Source organism: Hipposideros armiger, unplaced genomic scaffold, assembly GCF_001890085.2.
Source record: "Hipposideros armiger isolate ML-2016 unplaced genomic scaffold, ASM189008v1 scaffold_53, whole genome shotgun sequence".
NCBI classification, from domain to species: Eukaryota; Metazoa; Chordata; class Mammalia; order Chiroptera; family Hipposideridae; genus Hipposideros; species Hipposideros armiger.
Window position 1 is genome coordinate 3,088,221 of NW_017731403.1, and position 26,380 is coordinate 3,114,600.

General features: G+C 37.4%; 1 protein-coding gene and 1 pseudogene across 3 annotated transcripts in view; both read right to left on the reverse strand.

The window, feature by feature from the left end:
- SMIM14 (small integral membrane protein 14) overlaps window positions 1-26,380 on the reverse strand; it is a 68,334-nt gene that overhangs the window by 30,196 nt on the left and 11,758 nt on the right. For all 3 annotated transcript variants that reach the window (XM_019640825.1, XM_019640824.1, XM_019640826.1), the window contains one exon: window positions 12,572-12,681. In XM_019640825.1, coding sequence (XP_019496370.1) covers window positions 12,572-12,646 — 75 coding nt within the window. In that variant the 5' untranslated portion in view covers window positions 12,647-12,681. The remainder of the gene's footprint in view (window positions 1-12,571; window positions 12,682-26,380) is intronic.
- Window positions 7,568-8,367, reverse strand: LOC109381765 (histone RNA hairpin-binding protein pseudogene; annotated as a pseudogene).

Genomic DNA, 26,380 nt, shown 5'->3' on the forward strand with positions numbered 1-26,380 from the left:
AAAAAAAGTACTTTTAAATCAATGGCTAAACAGTTGGTCAGTGTCCTCTCTACCAGACCTCACACAGCTCACAGAAGGTTAGCTTGAAAAATCTCTGAGCAGTAAGATTTTGGCAGCTTTCCTCAAAACATAAATACAGAAAAGTATTCATTTATTGAACAACTATTTAACAAGTGCCTTCTATATGCATTTTGTGAAAGTGAGGTTTTCAGGTTTTAAAAGGCTATTTTTTTCAAATTCTTCAGAGGAATTATATATATATATATATATATATATAAACTTTATTTTTGACAACTTAATTCCTTGCCAGCTTAAGAGCAAGCTATTATTGAAAATGAAGATGTGAATTAAATAGGTATGCCCAGTTTAAAATATTCTAATTAGTCATGAACGTCAGGGTTCCAATTTGGGGTTTGGGAAACATAGCCATAGAAATACTAAGTCTGCATTATGGATCAGAAGATATAGTAGAGCCTAACATGGAAAATAAAACATAAAGTCTTATTTTAAAAAATTTTTTTTCCTACCTTCTGATGTTACTCAGAAACCTTCTAGTAGTTAGGAATAGAACAGTGAATAAAATGGACAAAATCCCACCATCCAATGATAACTATTTCGTTAACATTTTGGCTAAATGTGTTCCAGATACACATTTTTTGTAATATATATGTTTGTACATAACAATTTTATAAACAGAACACTCTTCATGTTATTTTGCTATTTTTCTGCCATACTCAACACCTCGTCGCAAACTTTTTAATGCCAAAACCCCACTCTACATAACTTTTAATGCTGCACAGTATTCCATTTAAGTCCATCATTTGCAAATTTATATATGAAAAACAATGCTGTGGTAAATGTTCCTATAAATACATTCTTACATACTTCATTAATTTCATTAGGATAAGGAATAGAAGAATTGTTAGAATAAAGGTATGCACATTTTAAATTTTGGTACACATTGCCAAATTATAGGAGGGAAATTTTAAAGAAATGACAAAAGATAAACATAGTACATTCAATTCAAGTATTTCTGCATAATCCCACCACTGTAGAAGTTCAGGGTTTCAACTGGGAGACCGGCTAGAACCTAATATTTCTGATAACATTTAGTTCTTAATGACTAAGTAGTATCTCTACATATTGTCCTACAATATTAACAAAAATAATTTTGAAGGACCACAATAATCCATGCACATTTAAGCCTCAACACTTCAAATCATCAAGTTAAAGGCTAGTCTGAATATTCTGAAAATATTTTCTAAATGTCTAACACTAATAGGTTGGACGACTTTGCCCAAATGATATGTACATTCTTTCCCCAATCCTACAGAATATCATCTGAATCTGAGTTTATTTAACCAAAAATCACAACATAATTTATGGCCACTGATGAGACAATAAATAGCAGTTTATATGCTACATACCCTTATGGTAAAATCTATTTTTATTATATATTGATATATAAATGCATAGATATGTGACTGCAAAGTTCACAAACTTAAGGCTGCCTCTGGCGTAACGAGTAATAGTGGTCATGAGGTGGATGGGGAGCGGAGAAGGGGGGCACCAGGAAGGGGGGCTTTGATATTTTGCTCTAGATTTCTATATTCATGTATTCATAATTTAGATATTCACATATTATGTGTGTTATTAAAAGAAAAGACAAAAAAGACACACACACACCAAAGACAAAATTCTAAAAAGGAGGCGGACTTCGATTTGCTGTTTTGGACTGAATATTTGGGTCTCCTCTCAAAATTTGTATGTTGATTCCTAACCCTCAATGTGATGGTATTAGGAGGTGAGGCCTTTCAGATGTGATTAGGTCATGAGGGTAGAGTCCTCATGAGTGGGATTAGTGCTCTTATAAAAGAGACCCCAGAATGTTCTCTTGCCCCCACGTGAGGATACAAGAAGAAAATGCCGTCTGTAATCCACAAAAGGGCTCTCACCAGAAGCGAACCACTCTGGTACTCTGATTTCCAACGTCCAAGACTGTGATAAATAAATTTCAGTTTATAATCCACCCAGTCTGTAGTATCCTGTTTCAGCAGCCTGAACTAAGACATTGCTAATATGAAAAGATATATGAAGTGAAAAAACCAAGTTGCAGAAACGTGTATGTACTATGATCCCTCCTATGTAAAACAAATTTCTAGAAGGATATACACGGCAGATTTATTTTCTAAAAACAGCCACAGCAGTATTTCCAGTCACACATGCTTTTCCGGATCTTACCACTCCCCATACAGAGATGGAGTCTCTTTTCCCTCCTCCTGAACCTGAGAGCAAGCCTGTGACTGCTATAACCAAGAGACCAAGAGCTTAGCAGAAGTGTTGTATGTACGCGACTACTTGGGCTAGGTAAAAAGTCTCCAGCTGCTGCCTGGTTCTCTCCCTCCTCCATCCTCTCTTGGGATGGATGCTTGCCCTTGGAACCAAGCCATCATGCTGTGAGGAAGCCAAGCAGCCACATGAAAAGCCCGTATATAGGTGTTCTGGCTGACAGTACTAGGCAGGGTTCCAGCCACCCGCCAGCATCAACTGCCAGTGAGTGAGCAAGTCTCCAGATGTTTCCTACTCCCAGGTTGAGTCTCGCACCTAAGAATCCAGGCATTGTGCAGCAGACAAGCCATCCCCACCGTGCTCTGCGTGAACTCCAGACACACAGCTTGTCAGCTTAATAAAAGGTAGCTGTATGCTATTAAGTTCTGGGATAATTTTTTATACAGCCATAATTACTGGAACAACATAAAAGAAACTGTTAATAGTTCATGTTCAATAAAGTGGCAATGAGGCATTGGGGAACACGGGGAGATTTTTTGCTTTTCCTGTTCTACACTTACTGCTTGAATTTTATGCCATGAGGACATGCAATACTTATTTTATCTTTTAAATAAAACAAACTCACTTCCTAAGTGGTAAAATCAATTGTACCACTAACCACAGGAAGACTAACTAGTCTTCCAGCGCCTGGATGATAGTGATAAGAAGTATTAAGGTATGAAAGAAGTCCAATAAAATTTCCTTTATTGACTAAAACAAAGCCCAAACGTTAATCATGATTAAAAAAAGGCTTTGTAGCAACATGGAAAATGCTAAATATTACTATGAAATTGGGGGGGGGGGAATACATACATATACCATAGTATCTAAATGCGTATTTGTTAGAAAGATCTGGGAAGAGGCATGCCAAACTCATCAAGGGAAGCAGGGAATAAAACAGATTTGGAGAAGCGACTGAGGAGTTTAGCCTTACTTTAAATGTACCGATCGACTGTTGTTTTTTTTTGAAAGAACATAATCATGCATTATTTATATCAATAATTAAATATTTTACAAAAAAATAAATAGGAAAAGGTAGTAGTAGATATGTTTGTCAGGTACAGGTTTCTCAAGAAACTTTTCAGACACATATATTTTTTTCCCAGGCAAAGGCCAATAGGTTTTACCGTGACTTATTTAAGTACAGTAAATATTAGTCACAATTTACAGTGCCTTTGGGTCTATAAAGAGGAATCTGACCAGGGATCTCCCAGATCACATACTTATAATACTTTAATATGGAAACAAATGTAAGTAAATTAAAGATGTAGAAGTTTCAATTACACTGTTTAGAGCTGAAATATAAGAGTTCAACAAACAAAAAAGGATTATCTGCATTCCTACTCTTGGGTTACAACAGAGAATAGGAAAAACAGAGCATAATCCAAGTTCACATTTCTAAATTCATCTGTTCTCTCTTTCTGGAACTCCTATCATTACAGGAGAAACTATACACCAAGAGACAGCCAGTCAAAGAGAACAGGAGAAGAAGGAGGTGGCAAGGGAACAGAAGAGGGTGAAGCTAGAATAATTCTGCAAATGGCTTCAATGGGAATAAAAGCTCCTCTCCAGGCAGTTTTTATGGCTGTAAGGAAATGAGTGGTTTAAAACAAAAGTAGATACATTAGTTATAAGGATATACTACATTTTTTCTTTTTTTAAAGAATACTAGCCTCAGAAAGGGCACACACACACAAAAACTAGACAACTTAAAAGAATGATTTATAATTAGATTATGGTTTTGTGTTGGCATTTTTCTACATATGTAGTAGTATTCTACTACAACATTATTAAAAATCCATATTTATCACTGGGCATATTCCCATATTAAATCAAGTAATAAAACACAGAATTATATGCGACATGACAAAGATATCCGATTTTAATTGAAACTCACTGTATATTCCTATCCATCTCTTTGAGTCCTATTAGCCAGTATTTAACAAGTATGAAAGCTCTAATTAGAGTATTAGAATAGGATAGAAAAATATCCGTAATGTCAGATAATACCTCCATTTTCAATGTTTCTAAACATTCCTGAGACAAACAGAAACATACGTGCACCTGGCAAAACACAACTGCGTTAAGAATAGTCTAACACTTGTGTAACTCGATGTAATTAAATCACAGAAAGGAGGCATAAAGTAAAGCTTTGTCATGAGCACCCCAAAATGGGCATTCTTTGTACTACAGCCTTATCAACTTTGAACTTTAACACTATTTATAATGCATCATTTAAAAATGCTCCTATATAATACAGAGATACATTCATTTACTTTAAAGTCCATATTGCAGATAGACAAAAAAATGAATGATAATCAGATTTATATTCTTGGTACTGGTCAGCTTAGCAGTTAAGCAATCAAAATGTACATAAGTAATGATGAGGCAGTAGTAGAGTTTGAATTGCTATTTGTAGCCATTAAGCTTTAGGAAACACAAATTTTATACACACACACACACACACACGGTGCCAAAAAAATGTATATACATTATAAGGAAAAGACTGTATTAAAATTACGCTGATGGAAACCACTTTGAGCACCTCTTGTAATTGCAGAAGTCAAACGTGACTTGTATTCATCTTTTGTTATTGGTATATATTGAGTATTACAATTTTAATAGTTTTTTCTTTTCTTAAAATGTGTATTTTACATTCTGATGAGAAAAAAAATCTACCAGTTTAAAAATCAAACAAGAGAAGAAAGTCTCATCAGAATTAGTGAAAAGCTAAATATCATAGACTATAGTATTTTGAAGTCATACAATAGTACATTCAAAATTTTTAATCTCCAGTGAAAAAGTCTGTAATTACAAATTTTGGCATATGAATGCACTGCTTTTAATACCTTTGAAGATGCTTACAAAGTTTTATTTTTAATTATTTGAATAGGTAATGCATTCACACAGTTTTAAAATGTAAAAATACAGTGAAAGGTCTCCCGTTTTCTACTATCCCTCTACAGCCTCTTGATTTCAAATACAGTGCTTTTTAAGCTGCTTGAAAGAGATCAACAGGCAGTGGAACAGACCATGGTACTAAAGAAATATTACAGGGCTTGAAACTCAACTCAGGGCTGAGTGTGCCTCTGCCCCCTGTGGTCAGCTCCAACACCTGGGAAAAGTGACTCAACCTCTCTGTATCTCAGCTTCCTTATTTGTAAAAGGAAAACCTACATCAGACATTTTCTATGGGCTTAATATTGCCTGGACTCCCTTCAAACTCTCCCCAATGTAACCATTGTTTTGAATCTGAGGTATATCTCTTGGAACCTCTTGTCAACATTTACATTATACTGACCTTCACATACACTCTCTCTAACCTGCAGAGGTATCCCTATGACTTTCACTAGCATTTCTCAGATACTTCTAAAATATGCTTCTTGTATTTCTAGTAGTGTTTACATTCTCTGTTTTCAGGACATAAAGGTTTATATCTTTCTGATGAATTCTTTCTTTTGGGGGGTCAATATAATTCTTAGTGTTCCATTTAATTGTTTTGGCTTTGAATTATATTTTAACTGAGACTTAGAGTATCACATTCTTTTGGGACGGCTTTTTCCCACTCTTTTATCATTTATCTATTTGTTTTCAGTGTCTGGCTCCACTGGAAACAGCATTTAAAAACTCCAACCTGTCTCTTCTAATTGGGGAGTATAACCTATTCACCAGTAACGTTTACTTTATGCTTTCTATTAACTATGCTTCCCTTCTTTCTTCTTGCCTGCTTTCACAAGCAAATTTCAGCTTCCTATTTTTTTTAAACCCTTATTCTCCTCCCATTCAAATGTGTCAGTACTAGGGCATCCTGGATATGTGAGAAGCACATCTTTGGTTGTTACTGGCTTGTGTCCACATGACTTTCATAAAAAACGTCCTGCCACACATTCACGTAAGTGAAAAACCTGAGCTTATCATCTAAGTACATTTCAAAGAAAAACACAAAGTATTTTTTGGGTGGTTTTACTTGACACTGAATTATCAAGGACTTTAACTGGACTTGAGCATTGAAATCAAGGGAAGATTATACTTAGTTTTGTTTACAACTTGACCAAGAATTGTTCACCATTTCAGAAAATCATGTTGCTGGTGGTATTTAAGACCAGCACAACATAACTGTGTGAGTCTGCATTTATACCCATAACCTTCTAATGCTCTCTCATATTAGAAGTATCTGACAATTTCACCTTGTCTTCTAATGTAGCTGTACCCTCTTATTTTCTTCAGCTACTCTGCTTGTTTTTCCGTTCATATTGATTAACAAAGGACTAGGTCGATGAACAGTTAAGGTATATAAAGAGATTCCCTTATCAAGGAAGCTTGCAGGCAAGCCAGAGAACCTCCTAATGCTCAAAGTAGGGATATTTCATTCCTGGTCCAGGCATTCTTTCTTTTTTTTAATACTTTTTTGGTTAAGGTTTTTAATTTATTTTTGCAATGTCATTCCATACAAAAGCAACAGAAACATAACAGTCTTAACAAGAAGTTTACAATTAATATTTGAACAGAAAACCTGTATACGTTATCATTTACCGCAATTTTACATGATAAATTCACTATGTAAAAAAATGTTCTTTCTAAATCCCTCTGCTGCCTTAACTCTTTAAGTATTTTGGGTAGAAGGCCTACCTAGCACTACTTACAAGTACCAAATTAAGACTGTATAATTTACATAAAACCCATTAATTTAACAGCTCAATTTAAGATCTTTGACTAATTCAGTGCTCTGTATGAGGGAAAAATGCCATCTTGACATATTGACAAAAGGCCAAAACTTAAGTTTCCATAAAGATATTAAAGGTATCCAATTCTGAGAATAGTTATTAGTAAGGTACCAGTAAAGAAAGCTGATGCTAGACTGGTCCCGTGAACATATGGTTAAACCCAAACCAGTCATCTGACAAGTGGCAACTTGATCTAAAATCTTTGTAGAAAACCAGTTACAGTATGCTTGTTAGGTTAACTTGGAAGATGCTCGGGATGAAACAATTAAGTTTGTTGGAAGATTGCTTCAAGTTCAATTTTCATTGGACTTAGTTCCATCTTTGACTTAAAATATGCAAAATTCACTACACATAAAATTGTTTCTTAAGAAAATAAGGCAAGAATAACAATTCACCATGAGATAATAAACTATTAACAGAAACCACAGAGTTGCAAATGCAGGTGCATGCTTGCCTGGCCCACCACCGAGCCAGGTAGAGGCAACTTGCTCTCAGTGGCCTCCACATGACACCAGTTAGCTCATGGCAGAAAAGTCTTTCAAGGATTTAAACAAGCTTCCAAATCCAACTCATCCTCCATCTGACAGTCTACGCATCTAACTTTGGTGGCTGTGCCAGAGTACATATCGAAGTTATCCTGAGAGCCTGTCTGGGACTCGGAGCTGCTTTCTGTGGGTTTGGTCTTTATTTCCCCGAGGTCAACGGGATGTATTTCTTGAAAATCATATACTTCTTCAGCTGGAGGATCCCAAAAATGCAGAGCCACCTTCCAGAGTTTGACCTGCTGGTCAAACTATACTTCTTGAAATTGCTGGTGGTCTTGGGATGAATGCCAGGTTGTCGAAGGTGTCTCTGGACTTCTTTAATACAGTGGTCACAGGTGATGGTGTTCTTCCATAGCTGATCTGCTTCTGTCTTCTCATCAGGACAGTCTCCTCTTTCTCCAAGTCAGTGGGCACTGCAGACATAAACTCCTTCAAATCAGAACTTCCCGATGATGATTTTCTCTCTCTTCCAAAGTCATTTATGAGGAGTTTTCTTTTATATCTTGCAATTTCTTTAACTCTAGTCCTCATTTCATCTTCTTCAACTGCACTAACTGCACTTGCAGTTGTACAGAACCGGGCTTTGGGCCTTCAGGGATGGTAAAGCAGTCAGGTCTGCGGTCACCTGCTGGCTTACGGAGGGCCTTGGCTTTTACCACGGCTGCATTATCAGCAGTGGGCTCTGTGCTTATGCCCAAGGCTCCAACTTGCACCAAATTCATAGGGGGCAGGAGGCAGCAGCTGTGGAGGAGAGGCCGCGCCCCAGGCATTCTTTCTTTTCTTTCTTTACATCCACTAAAGAAGTTTGAGGTTACCTGGCTTCTCTCTTAGTCCATAACACCCAACTAGGAGCCTTCCCCTTGAATATCTTTCACTTTTCTTAGAAAACAATAATCCTGGTTTAGCCTGGATAGCAAAGGCCTCTCAGCCAGTCACCTTACATTCCATTGAGGGGGACAAAGACATACAACAGACCCAGCTGTCCAAAAGATTCACACCTACTTTTTATACTCTCTAACTTGGAAGGTTTTTGCTTTTTGTTTTGTTGTTTTACTTTTTATTAGTTATTCATGTACACGATTTAGAGTTAAATACTTCTACTTTTGTTCCCCAAAAAAGCAGTTCCTCATCCATTACTACCGATCTCCCCTCCAGAGGCAACTACTTTCAACTTTTAGCTGCTTATTTTAATATTTACTTCCAGGTCTTTATATATACATATGCATTATTGCTACTTCTTGATTTTTCAGTTTTAAGCGATACATGCATATATTGATTCACTGGTTTAGAATAAGACCAAGTTCTCCTTTTCTTGACCTCACCTCACATGTACACTCTTTCTATCTCCTAATAGCTATATCATAAAATGGTTTAGCTCAATAGTCAGTTATAACATCATTATGACTATGTAAATGCTCTTCACAGTTGGGCCATGTCGTAAACTGTAATTGCTTTTTCTTTTCTGTACTCTTTTCTGTGTTACCGTAAAGTTAATAATATTCTTTTGAATTTTCATTTACTTGATTTTCTATGACTGTTCAAAACTTGTTTTCAGTTATCTAGATCACAAGATGTCTAGACTCACCAGGTATCTACCAATTCACCTTTCTGAAAACGTCTGTCCTAGAGCCGTGTGACACGTGGCACCCTCCCAACTAAACCAGCTCTCCTGTGGCACGGGCACACAGCTGTCACCCTGGGATTTCCCTTCCCTGTTATCCTGAAAGTTACTTTTACCTCTCTTATGTCCTGGATTTCCAGCTTTTAATACTCCAAATCTTAGTCTTTTTTCTTGGGTTATACCTTCATGTTAATGAAAAACAGTTCATTGTTTAATAACTATCTAAGAAAGGGTAGGAGATAAAATTTTTGAAGACAAATGTTTAAAGACCTCCTACTTGACTGATTGGGTGGATACAGAATGCTGGCTTGGTAATAATTTCCCTTCTGAATTTAAAGTCATTGTGCCGATGCCTTCCAGTTTTGCTGTTCGTAAGTTATATAAATGTCTAACCACTATGATGTATACCTGAAACTTATATAATATTGAATGTCAATATTCAATTGTTTAATTGAAATGTGTTTAATTTAAAAAATACTGCTATTGACGCGTTATACATGAGTGGATTAACCATCGATAATTTATATTGTGTGAAAATATCCGGTATAGACTAAAAAATGTGGACTTTTAAAGGAATTTATAAAGTATCCTCACATAATTACAAAGTACTTCAATCCAGGATTGCTATAAACAATATCCCATCAAGCATAAATTAATGCATCCATTAAAAAAAAAGAGGCTAATCATGGCTTTCCTGACAATCTACTAAAGTAGAGAACAGAAATGTACAGGGCATCATAAAAAGTAGGGCTTAGTTTTGGCTATTTCTATAAAAGCAGCAGAGCTAATAGAAAAAAAGCATGTTACTATGTTAAAAATAAAAACTATTGGGCCAGCCAAGTGGCGCATTGGTTAAGAGCTGGCTTGGGACACCAGCTCTGAGCAGCATAGCCCCGGTTCGGATCCCACATGAGGGCCAGTAATACTGCCCTCTGCGGCTAAGATGGTGAACAACAGCTCGACCTGGAGCTGGGCTGCCGTGAATCACCGGCGATGGCATAGGCTGCAGCCCCTGCCGCAGTGGGCTGCCATAAGCTACCGTGAGCGGCCGGCAGCCAGTGTGAGCTGCCAAGAGCCGCTGTGAGCGGCCGTCCAGAAGCCGGAGACCGATCTGCCTCACCTGGGAAGAGAGCAATGATCACAATGCCAACATGGGCAGGTGAAGCAACGTCCTCCACAATTAGACTGATGAACAAAAGGACAACAACTTGTCTGTTCCCCTTCCCCCAATAAAAAATCTTTAAAAAAAATAAAAAATAAAAAATACTATGCTAATAAAAAGAATTAGTAACCCATATTAAAAACTGACCTCCTAGGAAAATTTATCAAAGTTAAATTACAAATCATTTTTGCTCTTAATATCACAGTAATTTGAAAAAGTTTGCCTTATGTTTGATTGAATTTAGACATAGAAAGTATCAGTTCTTTAACTTCATAACAAGAGAAGATATTTAAAATATTCTTGCCTCAGACTTATCTATTTTTACATCAAGTTATCAGGGATATGACATTCCCACTATACGAGGTCTGACAATTAAGTTCGAGAACTTGCCACCTTTCACTCACATTGGCAGCACTGTACAAACAGCTTGGTAAGGTTTTATAACCTTGGTATATCAGTGTCTCACAGCTGTGTTCCTGTCAACGTGTGGCGGCGTCTTACCGAGTGGCATTCGTTACTGTTGCTGCGTGTTTTTGTGTGCCGTCGCAAGAATGTCTAAGCTTGAACTAGAGCAATGAACAAACATTAAATTTCTTGTTAAACTTGGCAAGAGTGGAAGTGACATCAGGGACATGTTAGTCCAAGTTTACGGAAATAATGCCATGAAGAAAATGGCAGAGTACAAATGGATTAAACGTTTTTCCGAGGGGACAGAACACGTCTGATGAAGAGAGGTCAGGGCAGCCATTAGCAAGCAGAGCTGATGAAAACATTGCAGAAATTCGTCAACTTATGTGTTAAAATCATTGGCTGACTGTGAGAAGCATAGCAGACCAAGTAAACACTGAAACAGTTAGGACAATCTTAATTGGAAATCTTGGCATGAGAAAGGTGTGTGCAAAAATGGTCCTGAAGGAGCTCTTGCATCACGACAATGCACCAGCTCACACGGCACTGTCTGTGAGGGAGTTTTTAGCCAGTAAACAAATAACTACTCACTTGATCTGGCCCTCAATGACTTCTTTCTTTACTCAAAGATAAAGGAAATATTGAAAGGAAGCCATTTTGAGACATTCAGGACATCAAGGGTAATACGACAACAGCTCTGATGGCCATTCCAGAAAAAGAGTTCCAAAATTGCTTTGAATGATGAACTAGACACTGGCATCAGTGCATAGCTTCCCAAGGGTAGTACTTCAAAGGTGACCATAGTGATATTCAGCAATGCGGTATGTAGCACTTTCTCTAGGATGAGTTCGCGAACGTAATTGGCAGACCTTGTATTTCTACACCCACAAACGTATGATTTAATTTATAAGTTCTTAGTTTTGCTTTCCATCTAAGCCATTCTTTAAGATCACAAGTCCTAGTATAAGCTGATTCTAAAAGAAATATCATTCACAAGAAACATACTTCTGATCACTATATCTAGATACTGAGTCAACAGAAAACCTTATGAACTATTATATCAACAATTCAAATATTTAAGCAAATATTTGTACCTGTCTTTATTAATTGGCAAATGATAATATACCCCCGTACAAGAGTATTCTAAAACAGCAATAAAATGTTATTGTAATATATAACATAATAGTATACTTAATAATGGTCAAATTTCTCCTTTCGTATATAAAAAGTATAATAAACAGCTCACAAATTTAAGATTATAGATTAAGAAAGTCTTAAAAATCCCACAATTCAAATCTCACTACAATCAATTCAATGGGACTATCCAAAGCCTGCTGTTCAGAAATCTGCCTCTGTCAAATAACTAATTTGGATTTGAAAATGCTTTATATGGAGATTTTTATTGTCACGCCATTTGGAGGAGTAGGATTTGAACCATATCATAACAGAAACTGACTTCATAGCAATTTATCAGGTAAACAAGTTCCACATAACTAATGACTACATGCATTAATGCAGAACAGAAAAGGCTGTATACAAATGTGTTATCCCACCATGATGGGGAATTTCACCAACATAAATCTAACATAAAGACAAATTTATCTCTACTAAAAGAATTGCTGCAAGCATTTTAGCCATTGTGACTTAAACCACTGTGGAATATCAATTATGAAATTATTTTAGTGACGATCAGATGAAAATCTTACAATAACCAGCTTTTTCACGAAAACAGGACGAAAGTAGTACAGTTCAGTTCTGAATAGGACTGTCCTGTTCATCTCACCAGATTGATCAGCCTTCTCATCGCATGTTCATGAGAGCAAACACATTCACAGGGATCGAATCCACCTTCTGCCATGATTACACAGCTTGGTTTAACTTGACTGTTTAAATCTAGGAGGAAGGAAAACATATTATAAGACTACCATTCAGAATTACTTTCTCTTGAGCTATGAAAATTTCATATATTGTATAGATTCATAACAGTTCTATGAACTTAGTTCTTAACTTATTTATTAATGTCTATATCCATGAATTTATTAGATTTTATATGAATTATTTATTATATGAATTATAAATCTATACAAATGATTAGCTACCCCTTCTGCCATCAGACTGATTTTCTATAAGTGCAAATGTCTTCAGATGGTCTGTACTGGCTCCACCTGTGAAGCTGATGTTGCCAGAGCCTTACTCTGCTTAATTACTTAATTCTTTAATTTTGTTAGCTCCGGTACTGCTACGGTCTGAATATTTATGTCCCCCCTAAAACTCATATGTTGAAGCCTTAATCCCCAACATGATGGTATTTGGAAGTAAGGCCTTTGGGAGATAATTAGGTCATGAGAGTAGAGCCATCTTGTGGCCTTAAAGAAAAGACTTGAGAGAAACGATCTCTCTTCTTCACCATGTGAAGATACAACGAGAAGGTATCCCTTTACACACCAGGGAGAGGGTCTTTCACCAAACAATGAATCTACTGGCACCTTGATCATGGCCCTCCTAGGCTCCAGATCTATGGTATTTTGCTATAGCAGCCCCAGCAAACTAAGACAACTTTGGAGCCTTTATCCTACACTAAGAAAACCCTCTGAAAGAAAAAAATAAGTTATCTAAAATGATACCAAGAGTTCTCTGAGTTTTTTGGGGGGAGGGGGAGGCAGGGGTTGGACATAAATTAACATTACTTAACATGACAATGGACAGAAAATAGCTGGAAAGGTTTTAAAAAATAAAAGTAACAAGTAACAGGCCAAGATGGAGTACTATCAATATTTAAGAGGGAATAGACAGATCAATGGAATAATTCATAAATTAACTTAAAGGAACTTCATTTATTCATTCAAAAAATATTTAGGGGCCGGCCAAGTGGCGCGATGGTTAAGAACTGGCTTGGGACGCCAGAGGGCCCAGGTTCGGATCCCACATATGAGGGCCAGTGACACTGCCCTCCACAGCTAAGATGCTGAACAACAGCTCAACCTGGAGCTGGGCTGCCGTGAGTCGCCGGCGTCGGTGTAGGCTGCAGCCCCTGTGGCAGTGAGCGGCCGTCCAGAAGCCGGCCACTGATCTGCCTCACCCAGGAAGAGCGCAATGATGGTGCCAACTTGGGCCAGTGAAGCAACGTCCTCCACAACTAGATTAAGGAACAAAAGGACAGCAACTTGTCTGTTCCCCTTCCCCCAATTCCCCAGCACTGTTCCCATCCCCCCAATTCCCCAATAAAAATCTTTAAAAAAAAAATATATATATATATATATATATATATATATATTTAGCACTTTTGCTAGGCTTTAGAAATATCAAAGTGAACAAAAACCGATATAGTCCTCACCTACAGAATGAGAGAAAATATTCTAATGGTGTTCACATTCTAATGGTGGAGATACACATTAATCTAAATATTTTTAAAATTATAAATACAAATTTGTAAATGCTATGAAAGATGAGAACCAAAAGACTAAAAAGACAACCAACAGAATGAGAGAAAATATATCCAAATCATATATCTGATAAGGATTTAATATCCAGTATACATAAAGAACCCCTCTAACTCAATAACAAAAACAACTCAACTTAAAAATGGGCAAAGGACCTGAATAGACATTTCTCCAAAGATACACAAATGGCCAATAAGCAGATGAAAAAAATGCTCAATGTTATTAATCATTAGAGAAATACAAATCAAAACCACAATGAGATACCCTTTCACACCCATTAGGGTGACTATAATAAAAAAAAAAAAAGAAAGAAGTGATGTGGAGAAATTAGAACCCTCCTATATTGCTGTGGGAACATAAAATGGGTGTAACCTCTCTGGAAAAGTTTGATGGTTCCTAAAAAAGCTAAACAGATAATTATCAATAACCCAGCAATTCCACTTGTAGGTATACACCCCAAAGATTACAAAACAGGGATTCAAACTGATACTTGTATGCTAAATGTTTGTAACAGCCCAAAGGTGGAAACAAACCACATGTCCATCAACCGATGAATGGACAAACAAAATGTAGTATACACATACAAGAGCATATTATTCGGCCATAAAAAGGAATCAAGTTCTGATACATGGATGAACCTTGAAACATTATGCTAAGTAAAATAAGCCAGACACAAAAGGAAAAATATTGTATGATTCCACTTACATGCGGTATCTACAATAGGCAAATTCATAGAGATAGAAAGTAGAGTGGTGGTTGCCAGAGACTGGGGGAGAGGGAAATGGGGACTTATTGCTTAATTAAGTGCAGAATTGCTATTTGAGGTGATAAAAAAGTTTTGGAAATAGTGGTGACAGTTGCACAACACTGTACATGTTAACTAATGCCACTGAATTGTATACTTTAAAAAATTATTAAAATGGCAAAATTTATGTTATATTTTACCACAATAAAAATAATCACTCTGGTTGTCCAGAACTGGGGGCCTTGGGGAGAAATGGGGAGTGACTGCTAATTGTTACAGGCTTTCTTTTGAGGTGAAGAAAATGTTCTAAAATTGATTATGGTGATGGTCACACAACTCCACATGAATATACTAAAAACCATTGCATTGTACACTTTATATGGTGCATTGTATAATTTATATCTCAATAAAGCTGTTAATTTTTTTTTTTTTAGCTGAGCCATCCTGCCACCTGTTGGCAGCTCAGCAGCAGCTCATCTCGGGCCAGGACTCGAACCGCTGTTGCTCAGAGCTCACACTCTTGAGCGAGCTCTCTTAACCAACTGAGCCACTCGGCTGGCCCCTAAGCTGTTAATTTTTTTAAAAGATAAATGGTGCCTAGAAAGCATACACAGACGTTCTCAACTTGTCTAGAGAGTCAGGGAAGATTTTACTCAAGAAGTTAACTCGGAGTTGAAAATTGAAGGGTGCACTGGAACACAATGGGCAAACCTACTCCCCATCTAATATCTTCCAAGATCTGTTTGCCTGAGCTAAGCGGCGGTGGGGACTGGAAGGCGAGTGGGGTTGCACACAACCTAAGCTGAAAAGTCTAACTCTCCAGAAGTAGGAAATCTCAATATAAACTCTCTACTTCAGAGTTTTGTCCACTGTGTCCACATCTTTTTCCTGAAAATTGATTATCCTTCGTGTTAGAGAACTAACTGCACATATCCAACACAGATAACCCTGAAAGTAAATATAATCCACCCTTATATGTAGATCAAGTTCACTCTTGGAAAGCCTGTTTCTCAACTGTCTTTTCAAATTGTTCACAGGACGGAAAAAAAGGCTCAGGCTGTCTGGTGTGGATATCAGCAAGTGTCCACTACTTACAAATGCTGGTCCTTCCTTCCTCCCTATCTGTGCCTCCCCAGGCCAATAATAAAATGTCAGGTGAAATTAAAAGGTACTTGGCCTTTTGAGCTCCTTCTTTTGCTCGGCCCACTCCAAACTCTTTAGAGTGTACTTTCTCTTCTAATAATAGGGCCTTGAACCACTGCTTTCTGCTTGGGCCTACTTCTATTTCTTTGAAGTGTACTTTTTCTTCTAATAAACTGCTCTTTCACTGCTTAAAAAAAAAGATACTGTACTAAGATTTTAAAAAATGAAATTCAAATACTAAAATGCTTAATACCTGTCCAGTTCTGTAGCCTCTAAACATGGAAATGCTAAGAGAGTCCAGCAGATCCTCCAATTAGGTGCTTTCATTGTGACACTGCTGAGAAAAAAAACTGATTCACGGAAGAAGCCACTGTCTGTGTGAAATCTGCATGTTTTCCCTTTGTCTGCATGGGTTTTCTCTGGGTACTCTGGTTCCCTTCCACATCGCAAAGTGCATGTGAAGTGAACTGGTGTGTCTCAATTGTCCCAGTCTGAAAGAGAGAGGGGGCGGGCCGGCCGAGTGGCTCTGTTGGTTAAGAGCTCACTCAAGAGTTTGAGCTCTGAGCAACAGCGGTTCGATGCCTGGCCCTAGCTGAGCTGCTGCTNGGGGGGGGGGAAAGGGGATTTTTACCTTTCTGGCACTTTATGCCAATCTTCTTTCCACAAAAATTTTTTTTAAATATTTTTTTAATTATTATTGACTTGGAGCTGATGGGTCCTGGAAAAACACACTGTTACGCAATAAAAACTTAAAAAAAAAAAAAAAGAGGGGGGGGTGAAAGGGGAGAGGAAATATGAGTGTGTGAGTGTGTGTGTGCATGTGCGCACAAGGGTGTCCTGTCCAGGGACAGTTCCCACCTTGCACCCTGAGCTGCCAGGAGAGGATCCAGCCACCTGCGACCCTGAACAGGAATAAGAGGGCTGAAAATAATTATCTTGTTTTTATTAATCTCCCTTAAATGTATATAGCTCAACATTTATTTCAATGATTAATATTACAAGTGTTTCAGGTCTTTACTTAAAAGTTCGGTGATATTTTTGTGACCAGAAATATGCTATAGGAACTTAACTCTTATTTTTATCAATTAGCCTACAGTAAAATTGGTTTCTTTATATGTTGTTTAACTTAAAGTTGCAGTTTCCAAGGACCTATCAACAACATTAACTAAGGACTTACTGTACTAGCAAACTGATTTTTATAAGGGAGACTTGCTTTATCACCCATAAAAATTGTAAAACACAGCTTTTAACGCTTTCTAATCCATCTGATTAACAAAATTAGATTCCACCACTACCATCACCCCCCCTCCCTCCCTCCCTCACCCCCCCCCACACACAAAAACACAGCTTCTTAAAGGCAGGAACCTATCTTAGTCATCACTATCTGCAAACACCTCCCTTACTACTTAAGCCATAGCAATGAATAAATATTTACTGAATTTTGACGTTTATTTTCTCTGTATCTATATGTGTCATGAACATGTAAATCAACGAGAATTTTAAAGTATACATCAGTTTTAATTAGCCTCCAGTAAAATGAGAAAATGTATTTATACATAGGACATTCCTCAATAGTACTATGCATCTATGGAACTTTTGTCATGTAAACTTGAGCTGTTTTAAGTACTATTCAGTTTTCAGATAATAGTTTCCACTTTAAATTTTTTTTTTTGAAAACAGAATGGAAACAGTTCTCTTTTGGCTAGGACCTCAAAACAAGTGTCAATGCACACCAGCAGCTAAGCACTAGAGCAAAAGACTTAACCAACCCCACCCATATTTAAATTCCTTGGTGTACAGGGACATAAAGAAGCTGCTGTGTCCTGGGCAAGACAGACCTCGATTACTAAATCACAATTCTGGTAAATCAGCCTAGAAGAGTCCTTTGACAGAAAGTAATTTAAAACAATGCTTTTGCCTTTCATGTTTCAGAGGAATTTTTCACCTCCACGACATATATCCCTAATGTGACAACAACTGCTAAAACATGGGCTTGACTCCTGAAGACATCAGCTTTACCGCAATTGGTCACAAAAGATCTAAGTGATAAAAATATGATTAGTACACTGAAAAAATTCAAAATAATCCAGAGGAGGGAGAGAAGTAAATATGGGCACAGATGAAATAGATTAAATAAAACTGGCCATGAGTTGATAATTACTGAAGTTGGATCCTGGGGGGTTCCTACACAATTTTACTTTATATTTTTGAAATTTTCCATAGTAAGTGTTGAATTTATATCTCATTATAATTAATATTTGTGATAGCAATCTGACTCTGGGCCTAAATTAAGCAACAGTTTATAGGTGGCTTTTTATACAGCATAAAGGACAAAACAGGTGCACACATGTAAAGATCTCAAACCATCCACTCCTAAACAACTTTTAGCACAGAAAAGCAGTGAAATTATGCACTCTGTATGTTGGGGGGGCAAAAAAATTCTCCCCAGTTCTTAAGTCCAGGTAATTTCCGCCAACCACTACAACTAACAAAATCTTTCCTGGTAGAGTTCAGCAGTGGTAAGTCAGTTGAGTCATCCTGTTTCTATATGCGCTGAGGCAATTTTCCAGCACTGTTAACCAATTTATTGTCTGCTGTTAGAACCTTAAACAATGGAGCCCACGCTGGGTGGGTTTAATTTACTTTACAACACCTTTAGGGAGTCAAATTTAATTGCCTGCTTATAACTTTGGAAAAGGTGAAAAAAGTATATACTGTAGTTTCACTGTGTTTTCTAGAATTATGTCATGGAACTACATGCTTAAACACAGGGTTGATTCTTGGGAAATAAACTTCTCAAACACGGTTCTTAATTACTTAGTAGGAAACAGTAAAACAGCAAAGTTATCAGTGTTATATATATTTTTATCAGATCACTTGGTGTCAGTGGTATCCCCAGAAGTACTTAGAGTAAAATGGAAAGTGTCAACCTTCACATTCCTTTCTCCCCAATTCTCCCTCCTTTCCCCAGGAGTACCACAGTTAATAGTCTGGTGTGAATACTTCCAGGTCTTTTTATATGTATTTACACCCTTAATGTAAATAAATATACATAGGTTTTATGAGATCATCTTATACATGTTCTGCAACTTATAGGTGTTCTATAACACAAAAGTATTGGAGGCCTTTCAATACATAAAGCTCTACTTCATTCTTTTTAATCGTTACACACTACTACAAAACATGAACATTTAATTTTAACATTCCTTCAGTATAACATTCCTTCAGTAGAGATTACTTAGGGCCTTTACAATTTTTTTTTGTTAATATAATGTTCCAACAAATGTCTTTGTGCCCATATTTCTGTAGGACAGATTACAAAAAATGAAATCTCTAGGTCTTAAAAACATTCACAAAAAGCCTTTACCAATTTTAATCCTATCAACAGCACACAGTACACATATTACAAATTGTATAGCATATTACCTAAGTATATATTATGAACTGAATAGTGTATTAACTACATACAGTATTATTACTATCACTAGTAGTACAATAATATATATATTTAATTAAAATGTTTGCCAGGATATCAGGACCAAAATATTATCTCATTGATTATAATTCCTAATTCTAATGAGGCTGTGCAGCTTTTCAAGTTTACTGGTATTTACATTCCTTCTTTTTCAAACTCTTTGTCTTACTGATTTTAGGGGCTCTTTATGAGTGTTAATACACTGTTCTAGCATAGTAAGAGTAAGAACTTTTTATAGGTTGCTTCACTTCCTTGTAATTAATAAGGGTTTATTTTCACATATTTTTCTCCTTAGCTATTTATCTATCTTCTCAGACTATTAGCTAAAGAGTTAATAAGATTGCAAACCACAGAAAAATAAACCTAAAATCTCAACACAATTGAAAATAACAATCAACAATAACATGAAATATTTAGAGAGTATTTTCATTTTCTTTAATGATTTTTTTTAAGGATTTTATTGGGGAATTGGGGGAGGGGAACATATTGGGGAATCAGGGAAGGGGAACAGACAAGTTGCTGTCCTTCTGTTCTTCAGTCGAGTTGTAGAGGACGTGGCTTCACTGGCCCATGTTGGTATTATCTTCGCTCTCTTCCGGGGTGAGGCAGATGGGTCGCGAGCCACTGGATGGCCGCTCTCATGGCGGCTCTTGGCAGCTCATGCTGGCTGCCAGTGGCTAACGTCGGCTGCCAGCCACTCACGGTAACTTACAGGAGCCAACTGCAGCTCCAATGCAGCCTAGCCGTCACTGGCGACTCATGGCAGCCCAGCTCCAGGTCGAGCTGTTGTTCACCATCTTAGCTGTAGAGGGCGCAGCGTCATTGGCCCTCATGTGGGATCCGAACCGGGGCTCTGCTGCTCAGAGCTGGTGTCCCAAGCCAACTCTTAAGCAATGCGCCACTCGGCCGGCCCTTCATTAATGTTTTAACACACTGATTTCTTTCAAGGACATGGTAGAGGAACTGAAAGTTAATGCTGAAACCTGGATTTTCTTTTGACAATTTTATTTCAGCTTTTTTATTTTGGAGCTATATATTGTTGCCATAGGGGTTAAGAAATCACATGTAGGAAAAAAAAAATGTCTTCCAAGCCATTAAAGATTTAGGGGGAAAAGTGTTTCTGCGTGTGTGTTCATTTTGGTTCCTTTTACAGAAAAAAATATTTGATTTGAGATATGTGCTTTTAAGAAATCATTATAGTCCAAATTTCTTTTCTAAAAAAAGATATTTTATAAATACCTAGGGGTAACAAAAATTCCCAAAATGTAATAAAACGTCAACACATGTTTCAAGATTTAAAAAGTACTTTTCAAATAGGTTAGCTATGTTTGTAACATGTTGCAAAATATTAGTAAATATTTTAAAAGTGCTTTTAACACATAATTCTTGAGAGAATCAAGGATTTTTAAAGCAAATAATCCAATCATATGATAGATTAACCAACAACAGTTTTCACATTAATTTGAGATGGAACTACTATTACATGACTTTTACCTAAAATGACCTTACTTGTTTATTTCTTGCATTACCAATGGCTACAAATTTCCTCCCAGTAGATAAATGTAACAGAATCAAGAAAAAAATTAAAAGAAAACAATAGGACTAAAAACTAAGTGGTCATGAGATCTAAGTACAAGACATAACCCTGAAGATGATTAAAAATGAAGGGCTAATAAGCAAAATGTAAATAAATGTCTTACCTCTCTAAGAGACAAAAGAGTTAAAATCCAAGAGTCTATAAAAAAATTTTGAAATAGGTAAAGCCCAAAGGCAAAGATAATTCTTAAAAGAGGCTTTATAGCTAATTAACATTTCTTTAAAGGTTACTTTAAGTCATCTAATAAATGCAAATTAAAATGTGAACTTTCAGGGGCCGGCCAAGTGGCGCGTTGGTTAAGAGCTGGCTTGGGATGCCAGAGGGCCCCGGTTCGGATCCCACATATGAAAGCCAGAGACACTGCCCTCTACAGCTAAGATGCTGAACAAACAGCTCAACCTGGAGCTGGGCTGCCATGAGTCACCGGTGACGGCGTAGGCTGCAGCCCCTGTGGCAGTGGGTTGCCATGGGCTACCGTGTGTAGCCAGCAGCCAGCGTGAGTGGCCAGCAGCCGCAGTGAGCGGCCGTCCAGAGGCCAGCGACTGATCTGCCTCACCCGGGAAGAGCGCAATGATGGTGCCAACTTGGGCCAGTGAAGCAACGTCCTCCACAACTAGACTGAGGAACAAAACGACAGCAACTTGTCTGTTCCCCTTCCCCCAATTCCCCAGCGCTATTCCCATCCAATTCCCCAGTAAAAAACCTTTAAAAAAATAAAATAAAATGTGAACTTTCCCTTATAAACAAAACACAAAAAAGTACAATGAAAGTTTAGTCATACATGAATTCTACAACTAACTACTACAACTCTTCTGGAATGTAATTTGTATCAAGAACTATAAAAACATTCATATCAATGACGTGTGTTATCTGTGGCTTGCTTTAAAATATTCCAAGAGAGGGCTCGGCCGAGTGGCGTGTTGGTTAAGAGATGGCTTGCGATGCCAGCTCTGAGCAGCAGGGCCCCGGTTTGGATCCCACATGAGGGCCAGTGACACTGCGCCCTCTACAGCTAAGATGAACAACAGCTCGACCTGGAGCTGAGCTGCCGTGAGTCACCAGCGACGGCATAGGTTGCAGTGGAGCTGCAGCGGGCTCCCGTAAGCTACCGTGAGCAGGCAGCAGCCAGCATGAGCTGCCAAGAGCCACCGTGAGCGGCCATCCAGTGGCCGGAGACCGATCTGCCTCACCCAGGGAAGAGCCCAATGATAATACCAACATGGGCCAGTGAAGCAACATCCTCCACAACTAGACTGAAGAACAAAAGGACAGCAACTTGTCTGTTCCCCTTCCCCGATTCCCCAACATGTTCCCCTCCCCCAATTCCCCAATAAAATCTTTTAAAAAATTAAAAAAAAATAAAATAAAATATTGCAAGGGAAGAAGGGGACAAATAACTTCCTTACAGAATTCTGCACAATATTAGATTTATTCCCCTCTAGGAGGTGAAGCTTAACCCTCTCCTTCCCTTGAATGTGGACTGGACTTAGTGACTCATTTCTAGAGGACAGAATATAGAAAGAGAAGGTAACTTTATAGTAGAGGAACCTAACAAATACAACCTTAACCAAAAAAAATCAAGGTAAACAACATTAGTGATAAGTCATATTGATGTCATGTACCCTTTGATATGATGTGATGAGAAGGGCACTTCACCTCTATGGTAGTCTTCCCAAAAAACATGACAGTAAGTCATATCACGAGAAAAATCATCAAGCCCAAATTGAGGGGACGTCTACAAAATAGCTAACAAATACGCCTCAAAACTGTCAAGGACATCAACAAAGAAAGCCTCCAAAGCTCACAGGCCAGAGGAGACAAAACAGATAACACTACTTCCAAGTGATCATTATAAATGATACAAATAAATAGATTATTACTGACATTTTACCTATCTTAACTTAGTAATATTGGATAATGTACTATTAATCTTAAAATCATCCATTGGTTCTCCAGAAATTTTTGGGATCACCCTCCCTGTAATTCTACCCAGAGTCTTATAAGTTCATTTTGATTTGAAGCAGAACTAGGCATTTCTGTCCTTCCATGCAAGCATTCAGCCCCTTTACATTTTATGACCTGGAGTCTCTGGCCCCTACTGCTTCGGCTTCATTGTGCTCCCAACATAAACTGAATGAAAGGTCTTTTCCTTTCCTTTCCCTTTTAAACAAATCCTCCCTGGTACCCACATAAAAAGAGTATCAGCTTATCCTCTACACACCTCAGATCCATTCCTTACTTAAAAAAAAAAAGGCAGTTCTAAGAACCAAAATTTGATTTTTCAACTTGATTTTTTCTTTATTTTTTTCAAGGCTGAATAATAAAAATACCCTTATTTAACCTCCCTGCTCTTTTGCCAACCTCTAGTTTCCCTTCTTCTTCAATAAAGGTACTTCCCTGTTCCTGCTTCCAAGAGCAATATTACTAAGAATTTCATTTCCCTCATAAGCAATGAGTCACAAATCCAGTATGCTCAATGTGAAATTCTTGTGGTTAAGAGGGAAAAAAGTAGAATTACTGTATGTCTAGAATTAAAACCTAGGAAAGAATTACTCTACTTTATAATGATTATACTGGTTCTGTTGTGATCAGATGATGTTTTTTATCGTTTTCTTAATTGTCTATACTTCATTTTACTTTCTGAATAAAATTACAAATTTACATATGGATATGTAAACTTGTACATATATGTAAATATTTAAATACATATCTAAACAGAAGATTCTACCCAGAATACTAAACGTTGATACCAAAACTCCCACACATTAATAACTAACTTAAAGACAAATTTTCATCTAAGGAGAGAAGCTTGCAAATGGTTTAAAACCGTAAGAATTTAGTATTTAAAAATAATTTATAATTGGTTGCCTCTGAAAAGGGGGCCTAAATGACTAGGGAACAGAAGTAGTAAGAAAGCTTTTCACTGCATACCATTTGTGTCTTCTGAACTATTCACAAAACAATAACCTTTTAAAAGAATAACCTTACAGTGAGCTTCTTGTTCTTCCCCCTACCAGAACCATTAGCTCTAGGGACAAATAATCTCAATTTTCTCTTCAAATGAATGTTTTAAATTGTCCTAACTCTCTATCTGACCCTCTGTAATCACTGAATTTTTTGGCTACAGTTAATATACAATAAAAGAGATGCTAAATTCTATAAGTAAATGTGTTACAAAATGAACCAAATCCCATCATCAATGAGAAATGACCAAATATAAACAGAGCATACAACGGATACTTCTAAAGTCAGCCTTTACCCTAAATCTGAGGCAATCATTCTTTGCAAAATCAGTTTTCAAAGTTTACCTTTCCCTTCCCCCATCCACCCTCTGGTGGAAGCTTTACCAATTTAGAGAATCAAAATACTGAAACCACAGTATATGTAACACCAACTATTAATGTTATTAATGTTGGTATAACATTTTGTCAAATTGAGTTTAAAATAAAGGCAAATGGGAATTCATTTTTAAATTCATTTTTAAAATACACATAAAACAGAAGGGAAAGGGCTGGCCGAATGGCGCGATGGTTAAGAACTGGCTTGGGACGCCAGAGGGCCCCGGTTCGGATCCCACATATGAGGGCCAGTGACACTGCCCTCCACAGCTAAGATGCTGAACAACAGCTCAACCTGGAGCTGGGCTGCCATGGGTCGCCGGCGACGGCTGCAGTCCCTGTGGCAGTGGATTGCCATGGGCTACCGTGTGTGGCCAGCAGCCAGCGTGAGCGGCCAGCAGCCAGAGTGAGCGGCCGGCAGCCGCAGTGAGCGGCCGTCCAGAAGCCGGCGACTGATCTGCCTCGCCAGAGAAGAGCACAATGATGGTGCCAACTTGGGCCAGTGAAGCAACATCCTCCACAACTAGATTGAAGAACAAGACGACGGCAACTTGTCTGTTCCCCTTTCCCCACTTCCCCAGCACTGTTCCCATCCCCCCAATTCCCCAATAAAAATCTTAAAAAAAAAAAAAAGAAAACATCAACAAATTGACAACATAAGACTGCGTGCATAAAAATAAAATTAAAAGAGCAAAAGAATTAGGGGGAAAAATTCCATTAATATGGCTGGCAAAGACAGCTTAATAACAGAGCATATGCAAACAGATTCTTAAATAAATTAGAGACTGCATTTGATATCACATATCACATATAATAACTTTTATGGCAATACGAATCCAGAAGTTAAAAATGTTCATGCCCTCTGAATAATTCCACTTCTAAGGTTCTATCAAAAAGAGAAAAAAATCTAAGATGTACACAGATGGTTATCATAGCTTTATAATAGTGAAAAACTGGAACAATCTAAATGTCTGGCTAAAAGGGAATGTTTCAATTATGATACACACTGTAAAGTATTATGCAGCCAAATGTTTCATTTTCTTTCATAATGACATGGAGAAATGATCACAACACAATATGAAAGTATACTAAATGGGATATAAAAAGAAGCACAACACATGCAAACAACTTTAAAAAGCACACACTCGAAAAAACTGAAACATACCAAAACTTTAACATTGGTTATCCCTTGGTGATATATTACTTTTTGTTCTGTACATTTTATTTTTCAAATATCGTACAATGATCATATATTAACTCTTATAATCAGGGAAAAAAATTTGGATGCAGCAGCTAAATCCAGGAAAACTAACTCAGATTTTTCAATAAATAAATGGCAAAAAGTAAATAAATGAAACTATAAGAGATGGCAGGGATATGGTTACAGTTTAAGAGATTTAAGAAATATCGATCAAATGCCATGTGTAGACCTTGTAAACCTAATAAAGGACATGTATAGAACAACCAGGAACTTTGAACACTGACTGGATTAAATGACATTTAGCAATTACTAATTTTTCTAAACATAACTACAATGTCAATTATCACATCTAAAGGGTCCTTATCTTAGAGAGATCCCACTAAGCATTTCTAGTTAAAGAGATACAATGCCTGGGATCAAGTTAAAAATAATCCTGCAAAGGGGGAGGTATAGACAAAATAAAACAGCCATGAATTGAATAACTGCTGAAGCCAGTTGATGGGTACAAAGGGCTTCATTATACTATTCTACCGTTTAGTACTAAAAATTTCAAACATACGGGCTGGCCGAGTGGCGCGATGGTTAAGAACTGGCTTGGGACGCCAGAGGGCCCCGGTTCGGATCCCACATATGAGGGCCAGTGACACTGCCCT